At 44.5% G+C, this 23,297-nt stretch overlaps 1 protein-coding gene across 2 annotated transcripts in view; it reads right to left on the bottom strand.

The window, feature by feature from the left end:
* Positions 1–23,297, bottom strand: part of LOC118232510 (PHD finger protein 21B-like) — a 47,695-nt gene that overhangs the window by 11,642 nt on the left and 12,756 nt on the right. For both annotated transcript variants that reach the window (XM_035427564.1, XM_035427563.1), the window contains exon 2: positions 8,748–8,975. In XM_035427564.1, the coding sequence (XP_035283455.1) occupies positions 8,748–8,975 (228 nt within the window). The remainder of the gene's footprint in view (positions 1–8,747; positions 8,976–23,297) is intronic.

Raw genomic sequence — 23,297 nt, 5'->3', positions numbered from 1 at the left:
GTTAAAAAGCAAGTGCACCTGTACCGCTCCCCTATCCGTTAAGAATATAATTTGACCCAGGTGCAGCTAATCAAGTGCACACAATTAGGAGTAGTAACAGTATTATTCAGGGAACAGGGAACAGCAGTCAATATAATTCTGTTTTTTTTTTTTCAGCATCTCATCCAGCGAACCATGATGAATAAAGAACAAAACAGGCCAAAGTCACAGTTTTTTCCTCCAACATGAAACCCCTTTTGTTCTGTACCACTGCCGTTGAAAAGGTGAGAAGGAGTTAAAAAGCCCATTCCCATGGTAACGGCCGAGAGAGCCTTCTTACACCGAGGGCATTTATTTTAGTAATTGCTCCATCTCTTTTATGAGCTGAAGTCCCTCCACTTAAGACTCCTTCAGCACAAACAGCGAGGCCTTTGAGCATCAACCAATCGCAGAACTGACCACCTGATTCCTCCTCTCTTCCATCTCTCTCTTCTCCCTCTCATCCTTTCACCCTCCCTTCTCTCTCTCTCGCTCTTACTCTTCATTTCTCTTCATTTCCCGCTCCCTTCTCTCTCTCTCTTCCTTCCCACTCTCCTCCTTTCCCCCTCCCTTCTCTCTCTCTCTCTTCCTTCCTTCTCTCTTCATTCCCCACTCACTTCTCTCTCTTCTCCCTCTCTTCCTTCCCACTCTCCTCCTTCCCTCTCCCTTCTCTCTTCTTTCTCTCTCTCTCCTGCCTCTCCTCCTTTCCCCCTCCCTTCTCTCCCTCTCTCTCCCTCTCTTCCTTCCCACTCTCCTCCTTCCCTCTCCCTTCTCTCTCTTCTTTCTCTCTCTCTTCTGCCTCTCCTCCTTTCCCCCTCCCTTCTCTCCCTCTCTCCCTCTCTTCCTTTCTCCCTCCCTTCTCTCCCTCTCTCGCCCTCTCTTCCTTTCCCCCCCCTTCTCTCCCTCTCTTCCTTTCCCCCTCCCTTCTCTCCCTCTTTTCATTTCCCCCTCCCTTCTCTCCCTCTCTTCCTTTCCCCCTCCCTTCTCTTCCTCTCTCTCCCTCTCTTCCTTCTCTCCACAGGGCCACAGCCATTCCCTGACACGGTCAGGCTTCAGACCCAGTGAACCACAGACGCACGACTCGGCAGAAGTCAGAATGGGTCAGTTACTCAGAATCATTCCACACAAAGCTGGAGTTGGCTGTGCTGTCCTCTCTGTCCCATTTTGTCAGGTAGGGCGTTCCCCAGGAGCACAGCCAGGTCCCATTAGCCAAAACACAACACATTTCAGCCAGGGCTGTGGTGTGAGTAAACTGTGACCAGGCATTCACAGACACGGTGGGTCAGTTCCATGGTGGGTTTAAGTTAGCCCACCTTCTTCTGGGCACTTCTGAGCTGGTTGCTTCCAGTAATCACCAGCAGGCACTCTCACAGGTTAGCAGAAACATGGCTCTTTTTCAGCAGGGCAGTGCTAACCACTCCTGTTCCTGGAGATCTACCATTTTGTTTTCACACCAACCCTAACCAAGCACACCTCACTCAACAGCTAGCGCAGTGCTAACCACTCCTGTTCCTGGAGATCTACCATCTTGTTTTCACTCCAACCCGAACAAAGCACACCTCATTCAACAGCTAGCGCAGTGCTAACCACTCCTGTTCCTGGAGATCTACCATCTTGTTTTCACTCCAACCCGAACAAAGCACACCTCATTCAACAGCTAGCGCAGTGCTAACCACTCCTGTTCCTGGAGATCTACCATCTTGTTTTCACTCCAACCCGAACAAAGCACACCTCATTCAACAGCTAGCGCAGTGCTAACCACTCCTGTTCCTGGAGATCTACCATCTTGTTTTCACTCCAACCCGAACAAAGCACACCTCATTCAACAGCTAGCGCAGTGCTAACCACTCCTGTTCCTGGAGATCTACCATCTTGTTTTCACTCCAACCCGAACAAAGCACACCTCATTCAACAGCTAGCGCAGTGCTAACCACTCCTGTTCCTGGAGATCTACCATCTTGTTTTCACTCCAACCCGAACAAAGCACACCTCACTCAACAGCTAGAGATCTCGTTGAGCTGCTAATTAATACAGCGCGATGAGCCAGATTAGGGTAGAAATGGAAACCAGCAGGGTGGTAGATCTCTGAGAACAGGGCAGTTGTTCGTATAATTGCAAGCGCTACTGTACATATCCTACCCCCTGCAGCCATTAGCTTCCTGTTCTAAAAAAACAGCATTGTGTATGATATACACTGCCTCTACGGTGGTTTTGTTCATGGTGATTATATTGGTGATTACACCCACTGCTTTGTGCAAATAGCATTATAGTTCAGGATATAGCACTGGGTCGCTAATGCATACTGATGCATCACAAATAGCCTGTGAAACACCAGGTAGTTTCAAACTCCAGGCTTAAAATTTAAGCCACCCTTTTATTTTTCATTTTCAAAATAACGGTCCAAGTTCTGGCTCCCGCTGAAACTCTGTAAATGAATATACTGGTAAATTAATCAAAATTCTTCTTGAAATCTCAGCAGTGGCATTTTGTTTTAATTACACCATCACAAATGCAATTTGTGTCAACACAGGCACAGCCTTTGTTTTAAACTGTAAAGTTTCAGGAACAATTTAGTGCATAAAACAGAAAAGCATGGAATAATGAAACCACAAATACCCTCTTTCAATAAGCTAAAGCTTTCAAGGTTATCAGTATTATAACTGATTTCAACTGACCGTATCCATGTTGGTCATAAAGCTACACCCTGAGCTGGCCAGAGGAGGATGGGTTCCCCCCTTTGAGCCTGGTTCCTTCCGAGGTTTCTTCTTTGGGAGTTTTTCCCAAAAAAATCTGGTTGATTGATTGATTGATATCCCATAAAGATATGTTTATAATGTTTACGTTCAAAACTAAAGGTAATAGAATTGCTTTTTAAAATTCCCTTTAACTTCTTTCTTCTGCCACCAGGGGGCAGTCTGGAGCAACACCACACCTCTTTTCAGGATCCCTGTTACTCTTCTACTCTTACATGTTTTGTTACACCTGTAGCAGCCAAGTAACGGGATTAATCTTCAGATCAATCAATCACTGTATGCGCACTTCTCAGCTACTACACATATTAGGTCATAAAAAGCTAAGAGCCAAGATGTGTTTTTCTGTTGCAATTCACATTTTTTAAATTATGAATTCACATTTTTACTTGGAGGCTTTACCTTTTAATATTTTTTAAAATAATCTCCAGACGATCCAAAGCTGTTTATTTTGTGTGTTGCCAGTTTAAATCAGGGATCTTAAACTCGAATCCTAGACGGCCTTTAGCATCTGCAGGTTTTTGTGGTTTTGAATTAGCAGCTAATGTAGCATCTTTAGCCAAAGCCTGCGATTCGGCGCTTACATGCTGAAACACACCAGAACCTAGCACAGCCCACCAGGACTTCAGTTTGCAATCACCAAGTAATGCGCAAAATCACAACACAAATAAAAAAACTGTGGCCTACACTGCAAAAAACATTAATACCCACCCCCCCCCCCCCCCGAAATAACAACCTTTCCTCTGTGAAGCAACAAAATCTATTTACCCACAATGCCCTGTGGGGGGTCCCCGGGTGCCACAGACTGTCAGAACGGTAGTTGAGGGCACTTCGCCTGTCCCAACGGGCAGGGAGCGGGCATTCTGCCAACCTAATTCACTTACTACCAAGCGGGCAGTTAGTGGCGCACTCCAGAGGCCTCCCCGCCCCCCCCCCCCCCCCCGCACGCCCGAGCCCCCCCCACCCCGCTCCACAGAAGCACTTTTACGACCGCTGTCTCTCCCCCAGCTCCCACTTCATAAAACCTCTCCCGGTGACAGGCCGCCATTTTACACAAACCCAATTAAAAGATATATTTTCAATTTGAGTGAAATGATAGCGCTACTACACGATATGAAATATCTCTCTTGTTTTCACACGTTTCATATTTTATGCAGTTGCTGTCGCGTGCGTTTCAGCGAAGCACCGTAAGGGCTGGTCTGATTTATTACGCCTTCCCCCCCCCCAGGCGCACGCACGAAAACTTCCACAGCCATACTTTCTTGGAGTGGCCACGAGGAAAATCCCCCATAACCCCCTGCAGTGGCACGACAGCTTCGGAGTCAGGAGGGCCATATCTGGTGACTTCACACCAATGTACAAATGAACTAGTTTCATAATGCGTCACAACGTAGCCTAATCTGGATCTGTACACGACTGACACTTAGGAGACGATGGATCACTCACGTTTGTTCGCGTGCCATCTTTGATTTCTATTTTCCACCCCTGAGCCAAGCCCAGAGGGCACGAGCCTGAATACAACTCTGGGTTGACAGGTGTTTTGACGTAATTGGGCTAGTTTAGACTGTGGGTATAAGCCTGGCACTGGCTTAGCGCCGCCCAAGACGATTGTGATTGGTTTAAAGAAATACAAACAAGCCGTTTTTTCCCCCTATACCGGAATGATAATGGGTTCAGCCAGACCTTTCTCCCTGGCACAGTGCTGAAACGAAGTGTGGAGATAGGTCTGGCCATGCAAGACTAATTTAGCCCTAACTTAGCTCAGGTTTTACCCTGATATAGCCTGGCTATGTCCCAGCCGATTAGAAAACTTTCACATTTCAACCAAATCCAGCCGGTTTTTCACCGAACGTCTGGATGGTATATACAATCTAAATTAGGCCTAAATTGCAGTAAACTAGTTCGTTAATGTCAAAACCTAGATTTCCACGCCTCCAGTCGTCTCGATTCCATCTGTATTTGGGCTTCTGCTCACTGGAAGGTCTACATGAGGGGCTCTGTCATGTCACATACAGGCAGCAGCCAAATTCACAGAAATGCCAGCCGCGGAATCCCTCTCTGTAAACTTCTCCATGGACTTCTCTCAATGAACCTGCCTACTCACACGAGACTTTACCTCAGCCGGGCATCAAACCATCAGCCCATCTCTGAATGCTTCATTTCAGCATCATTTCCTAACATTCATTCATATTGTTATTTATAGATTATATTCTGTTATGCACATCTTCCATAATTCATAATTCATTCATCATTTCAGCTAATTCATATTCACAATCCTCAAAAACTAGTAATGCACTTGTCTATTCAACAAATATTTTTTTAAATCATTATTTTTAATGGGTGCCTGGTCTGAATTATTTAAACAAGCTGGACTCTACTGACTGTGCATTTTCAAATTAGGCTTTTTTTTTTGTTTACTGAAGAATACATCTGACCAGACCTCAGTGTATTTAGTAGATATGAAACCGTGTGTACTCTCTGCAACTGCACGCACACATTTACATTAGGAATTCAGCCGACAGGGGACAGCTGTGCACTAGCATGTACACACAGTACACAGTCCTCTCACTGGTTTCGTGTGAATTTGTAGAAGTAACACAACGACATTGTGCGATTCAGAAAACAGCCTCGCAGTACCATGAGCGGTCGAGCTGAGTGATCCCACATAAAGGAGAATGATCCACCAGAAAGGAAGTGACACGTTTGGCAGAGTGTTGACAGGAGTTAAACGGTACACCTGGGGGGGGGGAGGGGGGGTTGAGCCTCGACCTTGGCCGTGTGGCGTAGAGAGAATGCAGATAGAAGAGAAGCAGGCCAGAGCAGGGGAAAGCAGCTTTCACAAAAGCAGAGCTTCTGCTGCTGAATCACAGAGAATTTTCAAAAGAGAATATTCAACGCTGGAAAAAAAAAAAAAAAAAAAAATCACGTTTAGGGGGAGGGGCTTGTAACCATGGAAGCGAGATTCGGAGTATGTAGTTCTGTAAATGATCATCAATGAGCCCCAGCTCTCTGAAACCCTGGAGCATCTTGTGTGGTCCGACTGTGTTCAGATACTCCCTTTTGTTTATATCTTATTCTCCTGCTTCCGTGAAATCCAGAGGGACGTTTTTTATTTTTTTTATTTTATAGCCACTGAAATGTCACAGTATTAGGCAGCAGCTGTGATTTTTAATAGGGGTTTGGGATCGACCAAAACCTTCCTGCTAAACGAACGCCAAATAACAGCGCTGGAAAGTGCTCTACCTGTCAGTCACAAACCGCCATTCTGCTCTGCAATTCATTCCAGTCCAGCTATAAAAACACAAAGAAACGTCCAAGGTGGACTGCAGCGAGCCTTCAGTTTATAGTATGCATCTGTGTAGCTTTAATCAGCCCGGTCACCCCGAACAGTGGTCCCGTGGCAAGTGCTGCACGTTTTGTAAGTTTGTCCAGAGAATTTAGGGGGATTTGTATTAGTTTGTTTGCCACTCTTCGGAGGAACAAACATCCCCAGTGTAGTTGTGGGGTATGGGGGGGTAACCCAACACCCAGACACTTAAACAGAGTGAGAAGCAGTGGTGGGGAAATGATCGCACACAAAGAGTGACCCTCTGGAAAGGGCCATCAGGGGCGGAACCACAGGTGAACAGGGGGAAAAAAATTCCTCTCCTCCAATCAAAATGACTCCTATGATATGCTACAAATACAAAAAATATTAGCATTATGACTTAATTTTTATTTTATTTCATTTTCTTTTTTTTTTGTAACGTATGCAAACGAGTCTGCAGCAGCACACTTTCACACTTGCGTGACACAATGAGACCGTGAAACCGCGGCATTATTGGCTGAAGTTCACACGGTCAATCTCACACCGGCCCATGCCTGAAGGTACTCGGGCTATTTCTCCTTGATCTTCATCTTGACCCACATCCTGAGAGAATCCTGTGCCCGTCCGCAGGCTGGAAGACATGCTGCAGCTCTACTGACTCAGCATCCTGGCATCTCACAGAGAATGACTCAATACTAGCCCACGCCTCCCTCTGAGAAACTCCTCCCTCCCCTCCCCCAGCCTTAAAGGCACGCAATACAACTCTGCCTCCTGCCCCCTTACCCGGGGGGGGGACAAAATGCCCCCCCAGTAGAGGCTAGGCCATGTAATTCTGAATGAGTCTGTGAAACGGGCTCTTCTCAGGCTTCACAGCATTGCTTTGCTTCATGCTCTCCTCACGCCTTTCCCTAAGATTCCATTTTCCTAAAGATCAGTGTGACACTTTCCTAGAAAAATTTATTTTGAAGATAATGCACTGCTTGTCTTTACAATGACACTTCTGTTGGGGCTGAAAATCATAAATCACTCTCCTCCATTCATGGTTGTAATTGTTCTGCTGTATACCCTTTCAATACCAAAAACGAATTAATTTCAGTCATTTCAATTTCATATTTTAGAGTTCTCTGCCATATAAGTGCATTTATATCTTAATTCCACATGTTAATCAATCTTTCAGTCGATAAACGTCAAAGTAATTTTACACAGATGATGCATATACCGTATTTATGTCACAGTAGTTATTTTTGTTGTGGTGCTTACACATGACAGTGGTGATAGCAGATATATTTCACAACAGAAAATGTATTGATTTATTTATTCTACTTGCATACAGTATATGGCCATATTATGACACACACTGATGTGCATTTATCATAGTGCTAATTTTGGCTAGAATACAGGCTGTGCCAAATGACCTGCAAGCCCGTAGCAGGCTGATATTCTAATACAAGTTCCTCGTGTTGGTGAAGCTCCGACAGTTTGTGGCAGTTCAAACCAACTCGATCACTGACCGCTAAAATAGAAATCTTCCTTCCCAGATCCTCGGGAGGTCAGGGGTCAAGAAAACTGATAATGTGAGTTTTGCTCGTGGAGTTTTGGCCACTATCACCCTGTCAGAAAGCTCAAAGGTTTCTGTCAACTAAACTGTCAAAGAATGACACACTCTTCCAGAAACTGTTCCGGCAGTAACTTTCAGCAAAGGCACATCACAGCAGTGATTTATTTATTTATTTATTTTAATTTTTTTTGTAGAAACATTGTGAAGCTCCAAGAAAAAGGTTGGTGAGACCATGGACTTCTATGTACCACATATAGATAATTTAGTATTATAAAACGGATCTGCCCCTGGATGCTCATTGGTCAATACAACATTGACAACATTGCTGCACTATAAACCATGGGTAAATAGAACATGTGCACATCAGTTTGACCGTTTCAAATATTGTAACGTAAGCGGATCCATTGTGTGGCGCGGTAAAGTGGTAAAGCATGGTAAAGTGGGCACTAAAGCGGGTGGTAAAGAGGGCGGTAAAGCGGGCGGTAAAGAGGGCGGTAAAGCATGGTAAAGCAGGCGGTAAAGCGGGTGGTAAAGTGGGCACTAAAGCGGGTGGTAAAGAGGGCGGTAAAGCATGGTAAAGTAGGCGGTAAAGCGAGTGGTAAAGTAGGCGGTACAGCGGGTGGTAAAGTGGGTGGTAAAGCATGGTAAAGTGGGCACTAAAGCGGGCGGTAAAGAGGGCGGTAAAGCATGGTAAAGTAGGCGGTAAAGCGAGTGGTAAAGTAGGCGGTACAGCGGGTGGTAAAGTGGGTGGTAAAGCATGGTAAAGTGGGCACTAAAGCGGGTGGTAAAGCATGGTAAAGTAGGCGGTACAGCGGGTGGTAAAGAGGGCGGTAAAGCATGGTAAAGTAGGCGGTACAGCGGGTGGTAAAGAGGGCGGTAAAGCATGGTAAAGTGGGCGGTAAAGCGGGCGGTAAAGCATGGTAAAGTAGGCGGTACAGCGGGTGGTAAAGAGGGCGGTAAAGCATGGTAAAGTGGGCGGTAAAGCATGGTAAAGTAGGCGGTACAGCGGGTGGTAAAGAGGGCGGTAAAGCATGGTAAAGTGGGCGGTAAAGCGAGTGGTAAAGTAGGCGGTACAGCGGGTGGTAAAGCAGGCGGTAAAGCGCGGTAAGTGTACCTGAGAGTGCGGCGGTTCCCCGGCTCTCCGGCTGGCGGGCGGGCCGCTCCCGGGCGCTGCGCTCGCGGTCAGGAGGCCGGCGGCGGGTTTCTGCGGCGGCTCGGGGCCCAGGGCCTTCTGCCCGTTCGCGTGCGTGGTCACCATGGAGACGGGAGCCTTCGCCGGCGTCGTGGCGATGGCTTGGCTGGACTTGATGAGGGAGAGGGGCTTGGCGTTCCTGACGGCCAGCTTCCGAGGAAAAGGGAGAGAGGGGGAGAGAATGAGAGCGAGAGAGGGGTTAAAAAAAGAACACAAACATGCACTTTAAACATCAGCAAGGCAAAACTGGGTCGATTCCATTCTGTTCCAGGTGAGTAAAGACAGCCCTGTTGGCATCAGGAGGTCCCCAAGGGTTCCTGAGAATACTCCACAGAACACATAATCATTCACCATGTGCCAAAGTGTGGGTGGGTGTGTGTGCACATGTGTGCTAATAGTTCCTTTGTTATTTCTGCCATATGAAAGACCACATAAAATTCCTTTTAATTTCGCAGTTCAACAGAGTTATAATTAATCGATATAATACAATCAATGGCATTTTGTAAGCAGTGACTTCACTCTTGTATGCCTTTAATAAATTGTTTTCAGAAACTGCAGATTGGCAACCTTGGAAAAAAATGGGGGGAAAAAAGTCTTCATAAAATAACGCAGTTGTACAAGTAGGGACAGCAGATTACCTAGGGCAGTCTTCTCACCTACAATTCAGTCATCCTTCCGAATGAGGTCAATGGAGCACAGAAATCAACTTTCTGTCACTTTCTACTGTCAGCGCATAGAAATGCAAGAAATGCTACAGACATCTTTATTGGGTTGAGCTGTAATGAGTCTTTCTTTTAACCGCCCTGTTTTATTAATTTCATCAGAAGTTCAGTGGAATAGTTGCATCCATATTTCATATAAAATCCATTAGGAAATCTACAGGGAACTGTCCGAGACTCAAAAGGACGGTGCTTCCCCAGTCCAGGCCTACACATGACGCGTCCGTCCGTCAAACGTTTCCCCTGTTTTAATGTGCTCCACTGCAGAAGCACAGATGCCCTTGGGCGTGATGAATGCAGCTGCTATGAAAACCTTGTGCTCCAGCTGTAATACATTCTTCCTGCAAGCCTGCTGTATAATGGCGACATTACAGGGCCATTTCAGTCAAATGTCATTCATTATCTGAATGAACAACATCAGCACTTACTTCAGCGTGCATTGTGGCTGCTCATCAAACCTACAGCCACGCATTCAGAGACCAGTTTCAAAGGTGAACGCCGGAAACCAAAAACATTTTTCAGGAAATAACGTCCTTGTCATATCATCAGAAACAGAAACACTCAAGCACTTTGACAAAATTCCTTACGAAGAGTACACATTTCAAAAATTCTGCTGGTTGTGATGAATTATGACTGCTAGAAGGTACAAAAGGCAGTTCTGTGTGTATTTGACATGGGATTTGTTTGTAGCATTAGTGTACAAGAATAAATCTTGTCTATTAGGGATACTTTAGAAATGTTTATTATAGAATTAGGTCATCATAAGGTGCTTCCCTCTCTCTCAGAAAAAGGCTTGAGACCCCTGGAGGTGCTTTACTCTCTCGGAATAAGGTTTGAGACCCCTGGAGGTGCTTCACTTTCTCAGAATAAGGTTTGAGGCCCCTGGAGGTGCTTCGCTCTCTCAGAATAAGGTTTGAGGCCCCTGGAAGTGCTTCACTCTCTCAGAATAAAGTTTGAGGCCCCTGGAGGTGCTTCACTCTCTCTCAGAATAAGGTTTGAGGCCCCTGGAAGGGCTTCACTCTCTCTCAGAATAAGGTTTGAGGCCCCTGGAGGTGCTTCACTCTCTCAGAATAAGGTTTGAGGCCCCTGGGTGTGCTTTACTCTCTTTGAATAAGGTTTGATGCCCCTGGAGGTGCTTTATTCTCTCAAAATAAGGCTGGAGGAGCAGTTCCTGCCAGGAGCCAGGCTGCACTGATCGCTCCACACACAGTCTGCATTCAGGTGTTGTTATGGTGATGAGTGGGGAAAGCAACTCCGACTGACAGAGGACAGTAAACTGAAGGCAAGAGAACACTGCTGCTCTCGGCACAAACCTGCTATTGTGGAGCACTTAGCAGCAAGGTGAGCGACAAAAAAAAAGGCTTGAAGAGAGAATAATTCCTGGGTGAATCTAATCTCCTGCAGCCTCAAGGCCTTTTAGAGTGCTGGTCAAATCAGTCTAACACTTGCCTCAGTTATTACAGGAGCCAGATCAATACCGCACTCCCTGGCAGTGATGCAGCCCTCATTATCATAATGTTAAGGTTTAGTTTGAACGAGCACTCCAGTCGAAACCGTACGAACACCCTGAGTGCCAAGCGTTATCGAAAGGTGCATGTTCAAGCACCATGTCTGTCACTCGATTTACCTTCAAACTGCAACATGGGAGTTTCAAAATACAATTTTTTTTTTTGTTTGGTTTTTTTTTTGTTTACTTTAAATTGGAACAGCCAATCCTGCTGTGAGCCCACTCTCATCAGAATGATTCCGACCGTAAATTGGGAAGAAGCAGACAAGCGTGTTTAGAAGCTTTTCATCCAGCAGTCCACCAGCGGTGCTGGACAGCTACTACCTTCAGAGCACAGAGATCGGAGAAGATACTCTTGCACAATGAGACATTATGGTGCACGATACTGAAGAGTAACATTCACATTATAAATTAAGCAGGAAATGTTTCTGGTAACGCTATATCCTGGGTAGTATGCTAAATAAATTTAAAAAATCAAATGGAGCAGTTTAACCCTTAAGGTGTGAGATCACCAATACGTTGTTAGAATGTTCTTAACGGAACATTCTAATGCTGATGTCACAATCACCGCTGATTGTTGTAATTCTAAAACACTGATTTTAGAATCATAAAACCTGCTCTTCAGAGGGTTAAGGACCGTCTGGCGGAGTTCTAAAGCCGCTCGCACCGCCGTCTCTTCCGCGGGTAATTCACAAGCGTCGGCGGGTCGTTTCTCAGCGGTCGCTGAGACTGCGTTTAACCGCCAGGCGCAGGTTCCCACCGTGAGAGAGACGCAGGCGAGGAGAGAGGTGGCCTGAGGACAGAGCGCTTCTGGCCTCAAATGGCTGTGCGCAGGATCGGCACAACCGGGCTGGAGATTCTTTTACTTCTTTATTTTCCCTTTACCTGAGATGCTTCATCTGAACTTATTGCTATTTGAGAAGATGAAATGGCTCTCGTCTGTCTGTGAAACTGAGGAGCACTGGGACCTATCCTCAAGCTGAAACTGTATCCAAGATTCACTGCAAGTCATTTCCACTGCTCCTCTCCTCCCTTCCACTACAGATGCAGTTTTTATTAATTTTGGTGACTGCTGAACTCAACCCAACCAACCACTTGCGTTTTTAAATTTTTTTTTTTTTTTAAAGAATAAAGTCCTGCAGGTGAAATATTAGCGTTTGTCCTGTTCAGTGTCTGGTCTTCTGCCTGTTGATGTGCATCGCTGGTGAGTTTCAGACTGGCTCGCTCATGCATGTCGTGTCAGGACGGCGACTCACGTCTGAACCCACAAACCCCAGATACGCACGACTTATGAAGATGCGCGCGTGGACTGAGCCTATAGCTTCCGCAGGGATTCGGCTGCCAGCAGCTGTCTCATAATGTATTTGCTGTGCGCTGTGAAATGAATTTATATTTGCATTTGCTGCTCTGCACGGTCTGAGGATAACACTAGCAGTGATTTGCTGTGCTATTGGTTTTGCTGTGCACATAAAAATGTGAGTATCTGTTCCCTGCACTCGGTTTGCACAATGTTCTGTTAGGCTAGATACCTTCAGTCACATCTTCAGGGCTAATTATAATATAACACAGACACGCAGACACACACACACACACACACACACACACACTCCACCTTCGCTAATGTGTGGTGAGCGTTCTGGCGCAAAATGGCTGCCGTGCATCGCCCAGGTGGGTGAGGTGAGTTCCCCTTCATCACTGTAAAGCACTTTGAGCATTCGGAAGAGTGCTAGGCTATATAAATGCAATTCATTCACACACACACACAGACACACGCACACATGTACAGTTAAATACTGTACAGCAGAAATATTGCCATGTTTCAGTTGGTGTCTTCGTGCATGTTACCCTTTTGCCCAGTTAGTCCATTTCTCTGGATACTGGTGGACAATGTTTCTGAACCCTTCAGCAGCCATTCTCCACCATCACTAACTTACATCATCAATAAAAACCACTGAACCAGGTCCAGATGCAGCCATACAGGCCCAGGTCATCACACCGCCTCGACAATGCGAGGCAGATTATACGAGCAGTATGCCGAGGGTCCAGAGCAGACCCCCCCTCTTTCTCCACACTTTCACCTTTCCATCGCTCTGGCAAAAGAGTTATCTTCGTCCCATCTGTCCATGAGACTTGCTCCCAAAACTCATCATGCTCATCTGGAAGTGTAACCTCTGTAATTTGCCTCTTAGTCTTCTGAGCACAGTGTCATGGGAGTCAAATTTTGGGCCACTACCACCCTAGGTGGCACTACACCATCACTTCAAATGAGCAATTTCTCAAAATAATTATTACAGATCCAACACACACCACAGCTGGTACGGAAGGTATTTGAATTAGGTTTTAAGTCCATGACAAAGTACACCCAATGGGCTATAGCTCACCCTGCTTGGCCCCCGACATTGCTGCTTGCAGCTATATTTTTATCCCTTCAGTTATTATCAGATGCATATCTCATCAGCAATCGTTTACTTCCAAAACTTCACAAAATTGACTTGTGGACATTTTCATCTAACATCGTAGAGAAGCAAAATCAAATTCTGACTCCTAATTTCCTGCCAGAGAAATCTATGTAATCGTGTGTCTGGTGCCTGTCACACTATCAGAAGACAATAAATCTATTTAAATGCAAATCATACACACCCCAGGTATAATTTTCATTCTGAGTGAACTCTAAGAAACAGCTTGCGAAAATAGCCTTCCTCCATGAATGTAGAGAGCAGAGTGTGTTTTTTTTTTTTTGTATTATCCATTCAACAATAGATACCTACATAAACTTGCATTTAAATGTCACAAAATGCATGCTTTTAAAACATTCCCTTCTTGTAAAGTCCCCCCTCCCCAAACAACAATTCTTATCAATCCTGTTTTATACACTGCATTTTATTTCCAAGTGTTAAAGCAATTTGGAGAGAATTTCCTGAGGTTTGATGGCCTACAACAACAACAAAAACAGAACAGAATAATTTAAATGCCTGTCAAACTTGAAAACTCCAACCTTTCGGCTGCTGATTCAGAAATGGTCTGCTTTTGATTTGATGCAAGAAACAAACGTTTTTTTTATTTTTATAATGGGCTGTTGTTCCATCCTGGGTGGCCGAACCAGTATAATCTCCCACAGTGTGATGCATTGACATTTAGGGCTCTTCAGGTTTGTACTCGCAAAGTGGATGACTGTAAAAAAATGGTCCTTCCTTCTACCCAGTAAACTCCTTGAATTATATATATTTTTTCCATTGCCCAAGACTTATTTTTTAAAAAGGTATCCCCTCTACCCAATCGCAATTCACCAAACCCCTGATGTCACAGCTGTTATTTCAGTGACTTGTAATAATATTCCAATTTGCAAATCTGTGTTCATTCACAGCATGTTCAGTTCCTGTGATATGATATTACCCAAGAACACTGACTCCATTGGCACTTCCTACCTGTTCCATCTCACTCATTAAGAGGGAGTTTCATTCAATATCATATTTAGAGAAATACTGCGGAGTGCAAAAAAACCTCAGGCTTTGGGACAGAAATGCACTTTCACAAATTTTAATGGGGGGAAAAGTGTTATTACTGTTAATAATTGCCTACTTCCTGCTGCCTAGTGGCACTGCGCTGTACCAAGTGTTGAGTTTTTAATCACAGCCGCCAAGTCTACTTCAGGCTTGTGCACATTACGGCAAAAACAGGGGAATCCTGTTTGCAAGCACTGCAGCAACCATAACAAAGAATCACAAAACCACACCGACACGAGAGATGGGCATCCAACGGGACAGGATTCTTTTGTGTAAGTAGCATTGAGTTCTACTACTGTTCAGAGATTGGATGAGGAACGAGGTTTGAACATGTTCTACAGAGGTCCTACTGATTGCCAGTCAGTTAGTTCCACAAGACCTGCAGTCAATATCTACTTTCTTGGCATAGTACATTGTATATTGAATGCACCCAACACAGGTGAATTAATATTCTGGACACTGCAACAAAAATTTTGGGAATGAAAACAGGTGCTTATATTAAGGTTTCTTGAATGGTGAAATGTTTTTCTCAAGTTGGAAGCCCAGTACGTGTCTGGTCAACCCTGCGCCGGATGAACTTAGCATTGCAAGATTAGCGTACAGAGAGCTGGGGCCTACACCACAGCAATATATGCAAACCACCACTGGAGAGCCCTTCAGAACAACCCTGCACCATCAAGCATTCAAATTCTCTCATATTAAAGAACGCTTCTTTTATTATTATTATCTTCCTGTTCTTTGAGAGCTTGGCAGAAACATGCTCTTTGGCTGGGTGCCAGGGAAGACACTGAGCTGAAGGACTCCCACACACACACACACACAAATGAACTTACGAAGCAATAACCCGGTTGGTGTGTACATCACATTATCTATTCCTGTGGCAGACACTTTTATCCAGGGCTGAGCCTTTATCCCAACATAAGCTCCTCATATTCTACATTTTTATACCCATGGATATGGAGTGATACTGACCAATTAGGCTGAAGTGTCTTTTTCAAACCAGTACCTTGCTCAGGACTAAAACCCATAACATTGTACTAATTATTAAGGCTCCATAGCCACTTTGCCCTAACGCTACTGAGCACTGTTCCTACTCAGTAGGAGAAGAACATGATCTAACTAAAGATAGTCAGTTTCAGCAATACTTCAGCACTCAGCACTTTCTTTCTCTAGAACAGGGGGATCCAATCTCATCCGGACAGGGCCGGGGTGTGGGTGCAGATTTGCTGTAGCCCAGCGCTACAACACCTGATTTAAGTATTTAACTAATCATATGGTATGGTCTTCAATCAAGACCTTGACAAATAGAATTAATACTGTGGCTAAAGCAAAACCTGCACCCACACCGGCCCTTTCGGATAAGGTGAGACACCCCTGCTCTAGAAGTTCCTGGTTTCCACGGGAAGTTCCTGTGCTGTCTGTGTCAATGCACAAGCTGGATGTTCTGCCTCTAACCACACCTCCTCATTAATATTTTAATGAGAACACAATTCGGGTCACTTTGTGTTTAAACAACAGCACAGACAGACTTTTCAATATTCCGAACACAGCGGTACATATCTGGTCAATACGTAGGACACCTCTTCTAATACTGATAACAAAATGGCACTCAAAGATAAGCTATTCAAGTCCAGAAGGAGCAGAACCACATCTCTGAATACACAGCAGAGAAGAAGATGCTAACCAAACAGGAAGTAACACCCATAAACTTCCTCTGCCACCATCTCGGTCATCTTTCAACCTCTTTATTTAACCTTTTGTTACAAAGTGACTCCGAAGAAAAGGATTTAATCGCATTTCTTCTCATAGCAATCGGCTCATTAATACAGCATTAGATAATGTTTTCTGTAATTGTTCTTTTTCTATTGGCTAAGGCTGAAAGGAAATGAAATAAGGGATAAAGGAGAAATCTGATGCTGGGTGGGGGGAGGGAGTTCATGTTTCTGTGTGATGTTTATGAATACAGTGTCTTCAGAAAGCATTCACACCCCTTTTTCAGATTTATATGCTCTTACACTGTTAATATATTCTTCTCCCTCACCAACGCAGTACATTCAACACAAAAGTAATTTTCAAGTTAATAGTTTTAATAAAATTCTGAAGACATTTAAATGATTATGTTTTGACATAGATATGTGCATAGGAGTAGATGAAACACCTCCTGCAATCCCTGAGACTTTTCAACAAAACATACTACTAACCAAAATGTGCAAACGCAGAGTAAAAATGATTCACTCTGTTCAGCATTCTGGTGAAAATGGATTCTTTTGAAAATCAGTAATCTGCAGGAATTGTAGAGCCGTGTAAAAAGTAAAAGTTGTGTGCGTGTGTAAATGCACGTGTGAGCGTGTAAATGCGCGTTTGTGCGTGCAAGTGTGTGCGCATTGCATGCTGGGGGCCTGCGGTGGGGGGCAGCAGATGGAGTCAGTCTGACAGTAACCACAGACAGATGCAGTGACAAAGAGCAGCCCAACAGCAGAACAGGGAGAGGGACTGCCAACCCCCCCCCCACCCCCAAACCCAAACCCCCACCCCCCCCCCCCCACCCCCCCCATGAGGCTGCACCTCAAAAACAAAGAGCAATCGCTCTGAAAGCTAAGCAGGTATGCCCCCCATTCCCCCAGGAAACAGCCCCCCCTGAAAGCTAAGCAGGTATGCCCCCCATTCCCCCAAGAAACAGCCCCCCTCTGAAAGCTAAGCAGGTACCACAGCCACAAGTGTGCCTCCTCCTCCTCCTCCTCTTCCTCCTCCTCTGAGAGAGACCCCCCAGGTCTCTAAACACACAGGGACTCTCCCAAACTCACAGGAGCACCTCGGCCTGCTGCCTCTGTGAGTGACAGGAGCCTTCAGAGGCCTGGTCAATACGAACACAAACACAGGCTCGCCACTCGAATAACTTCCGGAACCTTCTGCCGGCCAGAGCACACCGATACGAGAGCCAGCCCAGTATCGGCTGACCAGAGCCTGGCTGACCTGAGCCTGCTGTTAAGCACGGTATTACGACCACGGGAAATCCAAACCAGTTTGTGATGAGACTGAAAAAAACAGCACTTAAATTTGACTCACAAGTAAGGAGTACAAGAGAATGTGTAATGTCCTTCAGTTTCACGAGGGTAGTATTAGAATGACAGGCAAGTGGTTTTTCAGCGCGAGCCTAGTCCAGCCGAGCTTGTTATGAACTTTGAACACATAAGTAAGCATGGAGCTCTGTTTTTTATATATATATAAATGTAACCCTTTGTACATAAAAAAACATGGTGTGAACTTACACCCTTTTTTTTGTAGGAAATATATAACTTTGTCACCATGAAACACAAGGACGTTCTCTGCATGGGCAGACCAAACGTGTGCTTTGTTTACGTGGCCAAACGGCCGCAAACTCGCCGCTGTTTACACCAGAAAAACAAACGTCATCGTGTGCCGCTTACGACAGGAAGCCACGGCGTGCCTGAAAAGTGGATGCCTTTCATTTAACTTAAAAAAAAAAGAGAAAACAACACAACGAGCCAGAGACGCTTTCTGTCATCTCGGAAGCAATTTGGAGCAAAATTGCATCCAGTGCCTCAAAAGTGTAAAACCGGTGATCGAGCTCGTAAACATTTCATCACAGTTGTGCCTTCGCGTTTAGCTGAGCGACCCGAACGCTGTCCCCTGTGCTCCAGATTTACATCCGCCTCGACTTCAATGAATTAACTTTAATTAAATGCCCTACTCAGAGCGCGCCGCGACAGAATAGATGTGTCTGTTTGAGAGAGCTACGCTGCATAAAACGGTATCGATTCTTTGAGTTGCCTATTGATTACCGCATTGATCTGCTGCTGGGAACGGCTGGTCAGAAGGACCGGGGCAGGCTGGGTAATGCGCCCGCGTTTTGGGAAGGGTCACAGAGGGACAAGCGGTCCCGCAGGCCCAATAAAGCGCTCAGAACCACACTGTCCCGCCACTCCTCCAAGAAATAAAACTCGGCCCTGACCCAGCGTTGGGTCAAACAGCCACCAGGAGTGCAACACAGAAAATAAACACAAATTCTCAGACCTCTTCTTCCCTCGTAGCACACTCTAATTGCTTGTAATATGATGGAGAAGTGTGTGTCAATCTACAGCATTTATACAGTTTTCTTAACATACGTTTTTCTTGTTTTTTTTCCAAACAGAATTGCTGCCATGGCAGCAGGCACACGCCTCCCTCCTCTGAAATTCGGAGTGTCCCCTGAGCTCTGGACGGCAGTAATGAAACTACAGCAAATCTGTCTATAAAAGAGAATCCCACTCTTATTTTATCCACACAGTTCATCCTGAGACCTCCGCATCTCGCCCTGTCCTGTCCTCCCGTCTCTCACCCCGAACACGGTAATGGCCCCTTAAAAGGGAGCTCAGGGCCCCCTCTATCTGGGGGGGCCCCCTCTATCTGCACACTCTCAGGAACTCAATGGCAAATATTGACTCTGTGGGTTTTAATGAGCAAACGGTCCTCTGGGTCTCCCAGCAGTCCAGTTTCACACATAATGTGTGCAGCAGGCATTTCTACAGGGAGCTGCCAGGTCCAGGAATGTCTTTCTTTTTTTTTTATTTTGGGGGGGGGGGGGCATTTGCACCAGTTTCTGTCAATGAGGTGCCTGCTAGAGGTGCAGAGATGGATTTGTGAGTGTGTGTGTGCGCGTTTGTTATAGGTTTGAGTGTAACTGCATGTTTCCTACGTATTTTTGCGTGTTTGTGTGCATGATTTAATTATGTATGTATGCATGTGTGCCTGCGTGTGTATGTGTGTTTGCCCTTGAGGTCCACAGTACTGCCACTCATTCCTTATTGACCCAAGCACACAGATCAATCAACCCAAGACGCTGCAGTGACCCACAGATAGGACTGCTTTCTGGAACATTCCGGAATGGAATCGACATGGAAACCCTGTCACAGACCGAGCACTTCCCCCCTTCACCTTACGTACACGAAGGCATCCAACAAATAACACCTGAGACATTCCAAAGAGAGCGCCAATCCTAGACGCTTCCTTCAAAATAGTTACTTTGAAAGGCAGCGGCACAGAAAATTGGTAAGCTTCTTTCACAATGCTCAAACTTCACCAAATCTAAACTATAACTGATACTTCAGCCCAGAAACGGACACGCTATCAGTCCGTTAATCACACCAGACACCACAGCAGCTGGACCGAGACACTTCACTCTGCAGTAGTTGGTATTCCAGTCACCACGGTGATAGGTGTCTACTTTTAACACGAGAGTGAGCTGTGCGGTCTCTCTCCAGGTACTGTCTATCCCAGAACATTCGCTGAATCATTCAGGTGCCATGCGCTGCCACATTAAACCTCACTGCTGGTTTCAATTCACATTCTTTTCTTCAAGTTTGAGAGAACAGTTTGTTTAATCCTGTCATTAAATCCACTTTTTTTTTTCCATCTCCCATCGGACAAATGTGATGCACTCTGGTATGTAAATCAATTTTTGGATTGCTGTTCTCAACTGAGAGAGGGTCCATTAGCGTCTGTATCAAATAAGCGACTGGATACTCCGAACCAGGGGGGTCAATCTGAATCCCTAGGGAGCCGCAGTGTCTCTGTTTTTGTGGTTTCCTGCCAATCAGCTGTCAATTAAGGCTTTGAGGATAGGGTGTGTGGATTCATTAGCCAATCACAAGGCTCAACATTTGTTTTGACCAAACTCTGACCAAACTCACCGGACCTTTTACCGTTCTCACTTCTTTGTGTTCCTGCTTTCGTTCTGGAGCAGAAATTGGGTCATTAAGCATATCATCTCAAGAACACAAAATCATACAAGAACAGACACTGTGAAACACCCAGATTGCTTAGCCTACTAAACCATTCAGATATGCATTCACATTGCTAAGTATAAAGTAAAATGTTTGTAAAGCCTTTCAAACTTTTTCGGTTAGCATTGTGTTCATCGAGAATTGCAAACACAAGCAGGCTCACACTAAGAAGTTATTCTTTTTTTATTGTTGTCTTCTTTGCTTTCAGGATATATTTTTAAAAAACCTCAACAGAATAGACTATTTGTATTTTGTATTCAGAACTGTATTTATAGCTATTATAAATTTTGATTGCACAGGGTTGTTATTCAGACAGTATTTTCTTTTAAATTTTAAAGAATCTGTGTATTGACTGTTCATTTTGGCTGGGGCCAGGCTTCCTGCAGTAAAATCACTACCTGTGTTTTCCCAGCATCGTACTTAAAACCATCAGAGTTATTAATGCTAATAAAACCATCAGAGTTATTAATGACATAATTGGCTGCTTTTCCATCTGAGAGCATACTGCAAACAAACCATGCCATCTTCTGGCTGCCAGGCTACAGCAGGCATGGAGATGGCAGGAGTGGGCAGGCTGCTTTAGAGCACACAGAGAACAACAAGCACCCAGGGAACGTGCTTGGTAGGCCAGCTCATTCTGGCCCGTCAGCTTGGAGTGGTTAGCATGTCTGACCAAGCACTTTCCCTGGGTCAAAAATTCAGTCAGCATATCACCTCCAAACAGAACCACTGAGTGCCGTTTCATCCTGTGAGGTACAACGTTCGATGAGGTAACTGGTCCAGCTATCCACAAATATTTATGTTCTGTCTGTCAGTTTAGATGTTGGTGAAAGAAATTCCCAGCCGATACTGGTAATCTACGCATGAATTTCAGCGTGTGAATCGCATCGCTGATAATAAATTAAGAAATGGCGGTAACAACACCTAGCTAACAGCGATGAGTCATGTGCTCCTCCCCGCCTAGAGACTTCACAGAAATGCTTCTTTCTAATTGGTTGGACTTGCGATATTCTAATTGGCTGGAGTTGTGATATTATAATTGGTTGGAGTTGTGATACTGCATGTGTATAACCCGATATCTTCAGAGTAACTGAAAAATCAGGCAATGGTCTGTGATCTGATCGGCTCCAATAACAAAAGTTAAAACATTCCATTATACTGCTACCGCTTCTTCATATGAAGCTGTGACCCCTCACATTTAATTATTAATGATTACCTTTTTCTTGGACACACATCACTGTCATAAAAAAATGACTCATGACAACACTATTTCCAATTTTTGTCATGGCCAGGTCAACATATTCAAAGTCATGTAAATGAAATTCGAGTCAGAGAATTATGATATAGCCTAAACCCTGTGATTCAATGCAAACATCACTGTACTTATTTTTACATGATCACTAGACTCCTTGAAAATAACGGATTCACAAATTATCATCATAATTAGGACTGTTTCGCTGCCGAGGTACGCAAGCAGACCTCGTTACAAAGACATTTTACTGATTAGCGTCTGCACCAGTGCAAATTATTTCAGAAGATGACGAAAAGCTAACGCCACCCTTGATGTTTCTGTGTAACTAGCCTGGATGACTTTGCCCTCCAAAATAAACATGTTTGAATTAATAATATAAACGATTCAAATGATCAACTTCTTGTTCTCAACCCAGACATAGTTGTGTGTGAGCAGAGCATAACGCAGCAGTTTGGGTATGGAGAGTGTGCTGAGGTCTAAATTCATCCTCAAACAATGTCTGGACTGGAATAAAATGATTTCATATCATTTTATTTTTAAAAATGTCAGTCTTATACAGCCAACCATTGCAGTCTCATTACCTGCCCAGTTTACAGAAAACATGTACCCAAAGGTTTAAGAAAAAATGAAGATTTACTAAAGCTGAATGGCCTTATTGACACAAGTATAACACCCATCTTAAACGTTTCATAGAAAGAAAAAAAAGTGTGAGTCGGTCAGCTGGAGAAGACCTGATGAAAATCAGACTGAGCGGACGTACATAAATATTATTTTGTGTTACTGAAAGTCCCCAGTTCTGTAGGTTTCAGCACTGCACAGAGTGTGGCTCTTGAGATTAAGACCAGAGACTCATGTCCCTACACGGGACAAAAATAAATTGCTGGGCCATAAAAAGTTATTGCCCTGGATGTGTGATCATATCACTGATGGAACAGTGCAGTGTCGTAATTCTTAATTCTGTACCATCCCTCACAAACAGACGTCAGCCCCCTGACCTGAAAGGTACAGGTTCAAATCAGTCAGGGTTGCTGCAGTTAGAGCCTTGATATACAGTATTTAAACAAAACATGAGCTCTAAAAACTCTTACTAAGAAACTAAGGCCTGGATTCAATCAACATTGGTTCTAGACTAAACCATACATAAGCAATCTTTTTCCACAACAATTTTTTTTCTACAGGGCACTGAGCCATTTTCCGAACAAGTTTGTCCTTTGTTTTGCATTTCAACACAGAGTATACATTTTTAATTGGAGCTTCAATGTTTTCGAAAATGAACCCCAAGAAAACGTATCAATCCGGGCGTGCTGAGATCACATAAGGATCCGATGAATAGAGGACGTACAGATGTGAAAATGGAGGATGAATTCAGCAGGAAGTTGCTTTAAAGTGACACAAAGTTCTTTCATCACCCTAGCTGCGTTTCAACAAGGCAATTATAGGTTATTAATAATTATAGGTTATGACAACAGCCATTACCACAAGAACACTGGTAATCTGTTACGTTCGCCATATAATTCAAATTTTCTTTTTCTTTTGTAAAGGCAAATTTGAACACAATGGATCCTTAAAAAAAATTAATCGGTAACCATCCTCAATCGTGGTGAGTTGCAGTAGGCTACTAGCGTTAGCTACTAGCTGTAGTACCTAGCATGCTGTTTGACAGACGGCTCCACTTTCAGAAAATGCTGGAAATTAAATGAAAGAGAAG

The sequence above is a fragment of the Anguilla anguilla genome, chromosome 7, assembly GCF_013347855.1.
Source record: "Anguilla anguilla isolate fAngAng1 chromosome 7, fAngAng1.pri, whole genome shotgun sequence".
Lineage (NCBI taxonomy): Eukaryota > Metazoa > Chordata > Actinopteri > Anguilliformes > Anguillidae > Anguilla > Anguilla anguilla.
This window is presented reverse-complemented; position numbering and strand designations above follow the sequence as displayed.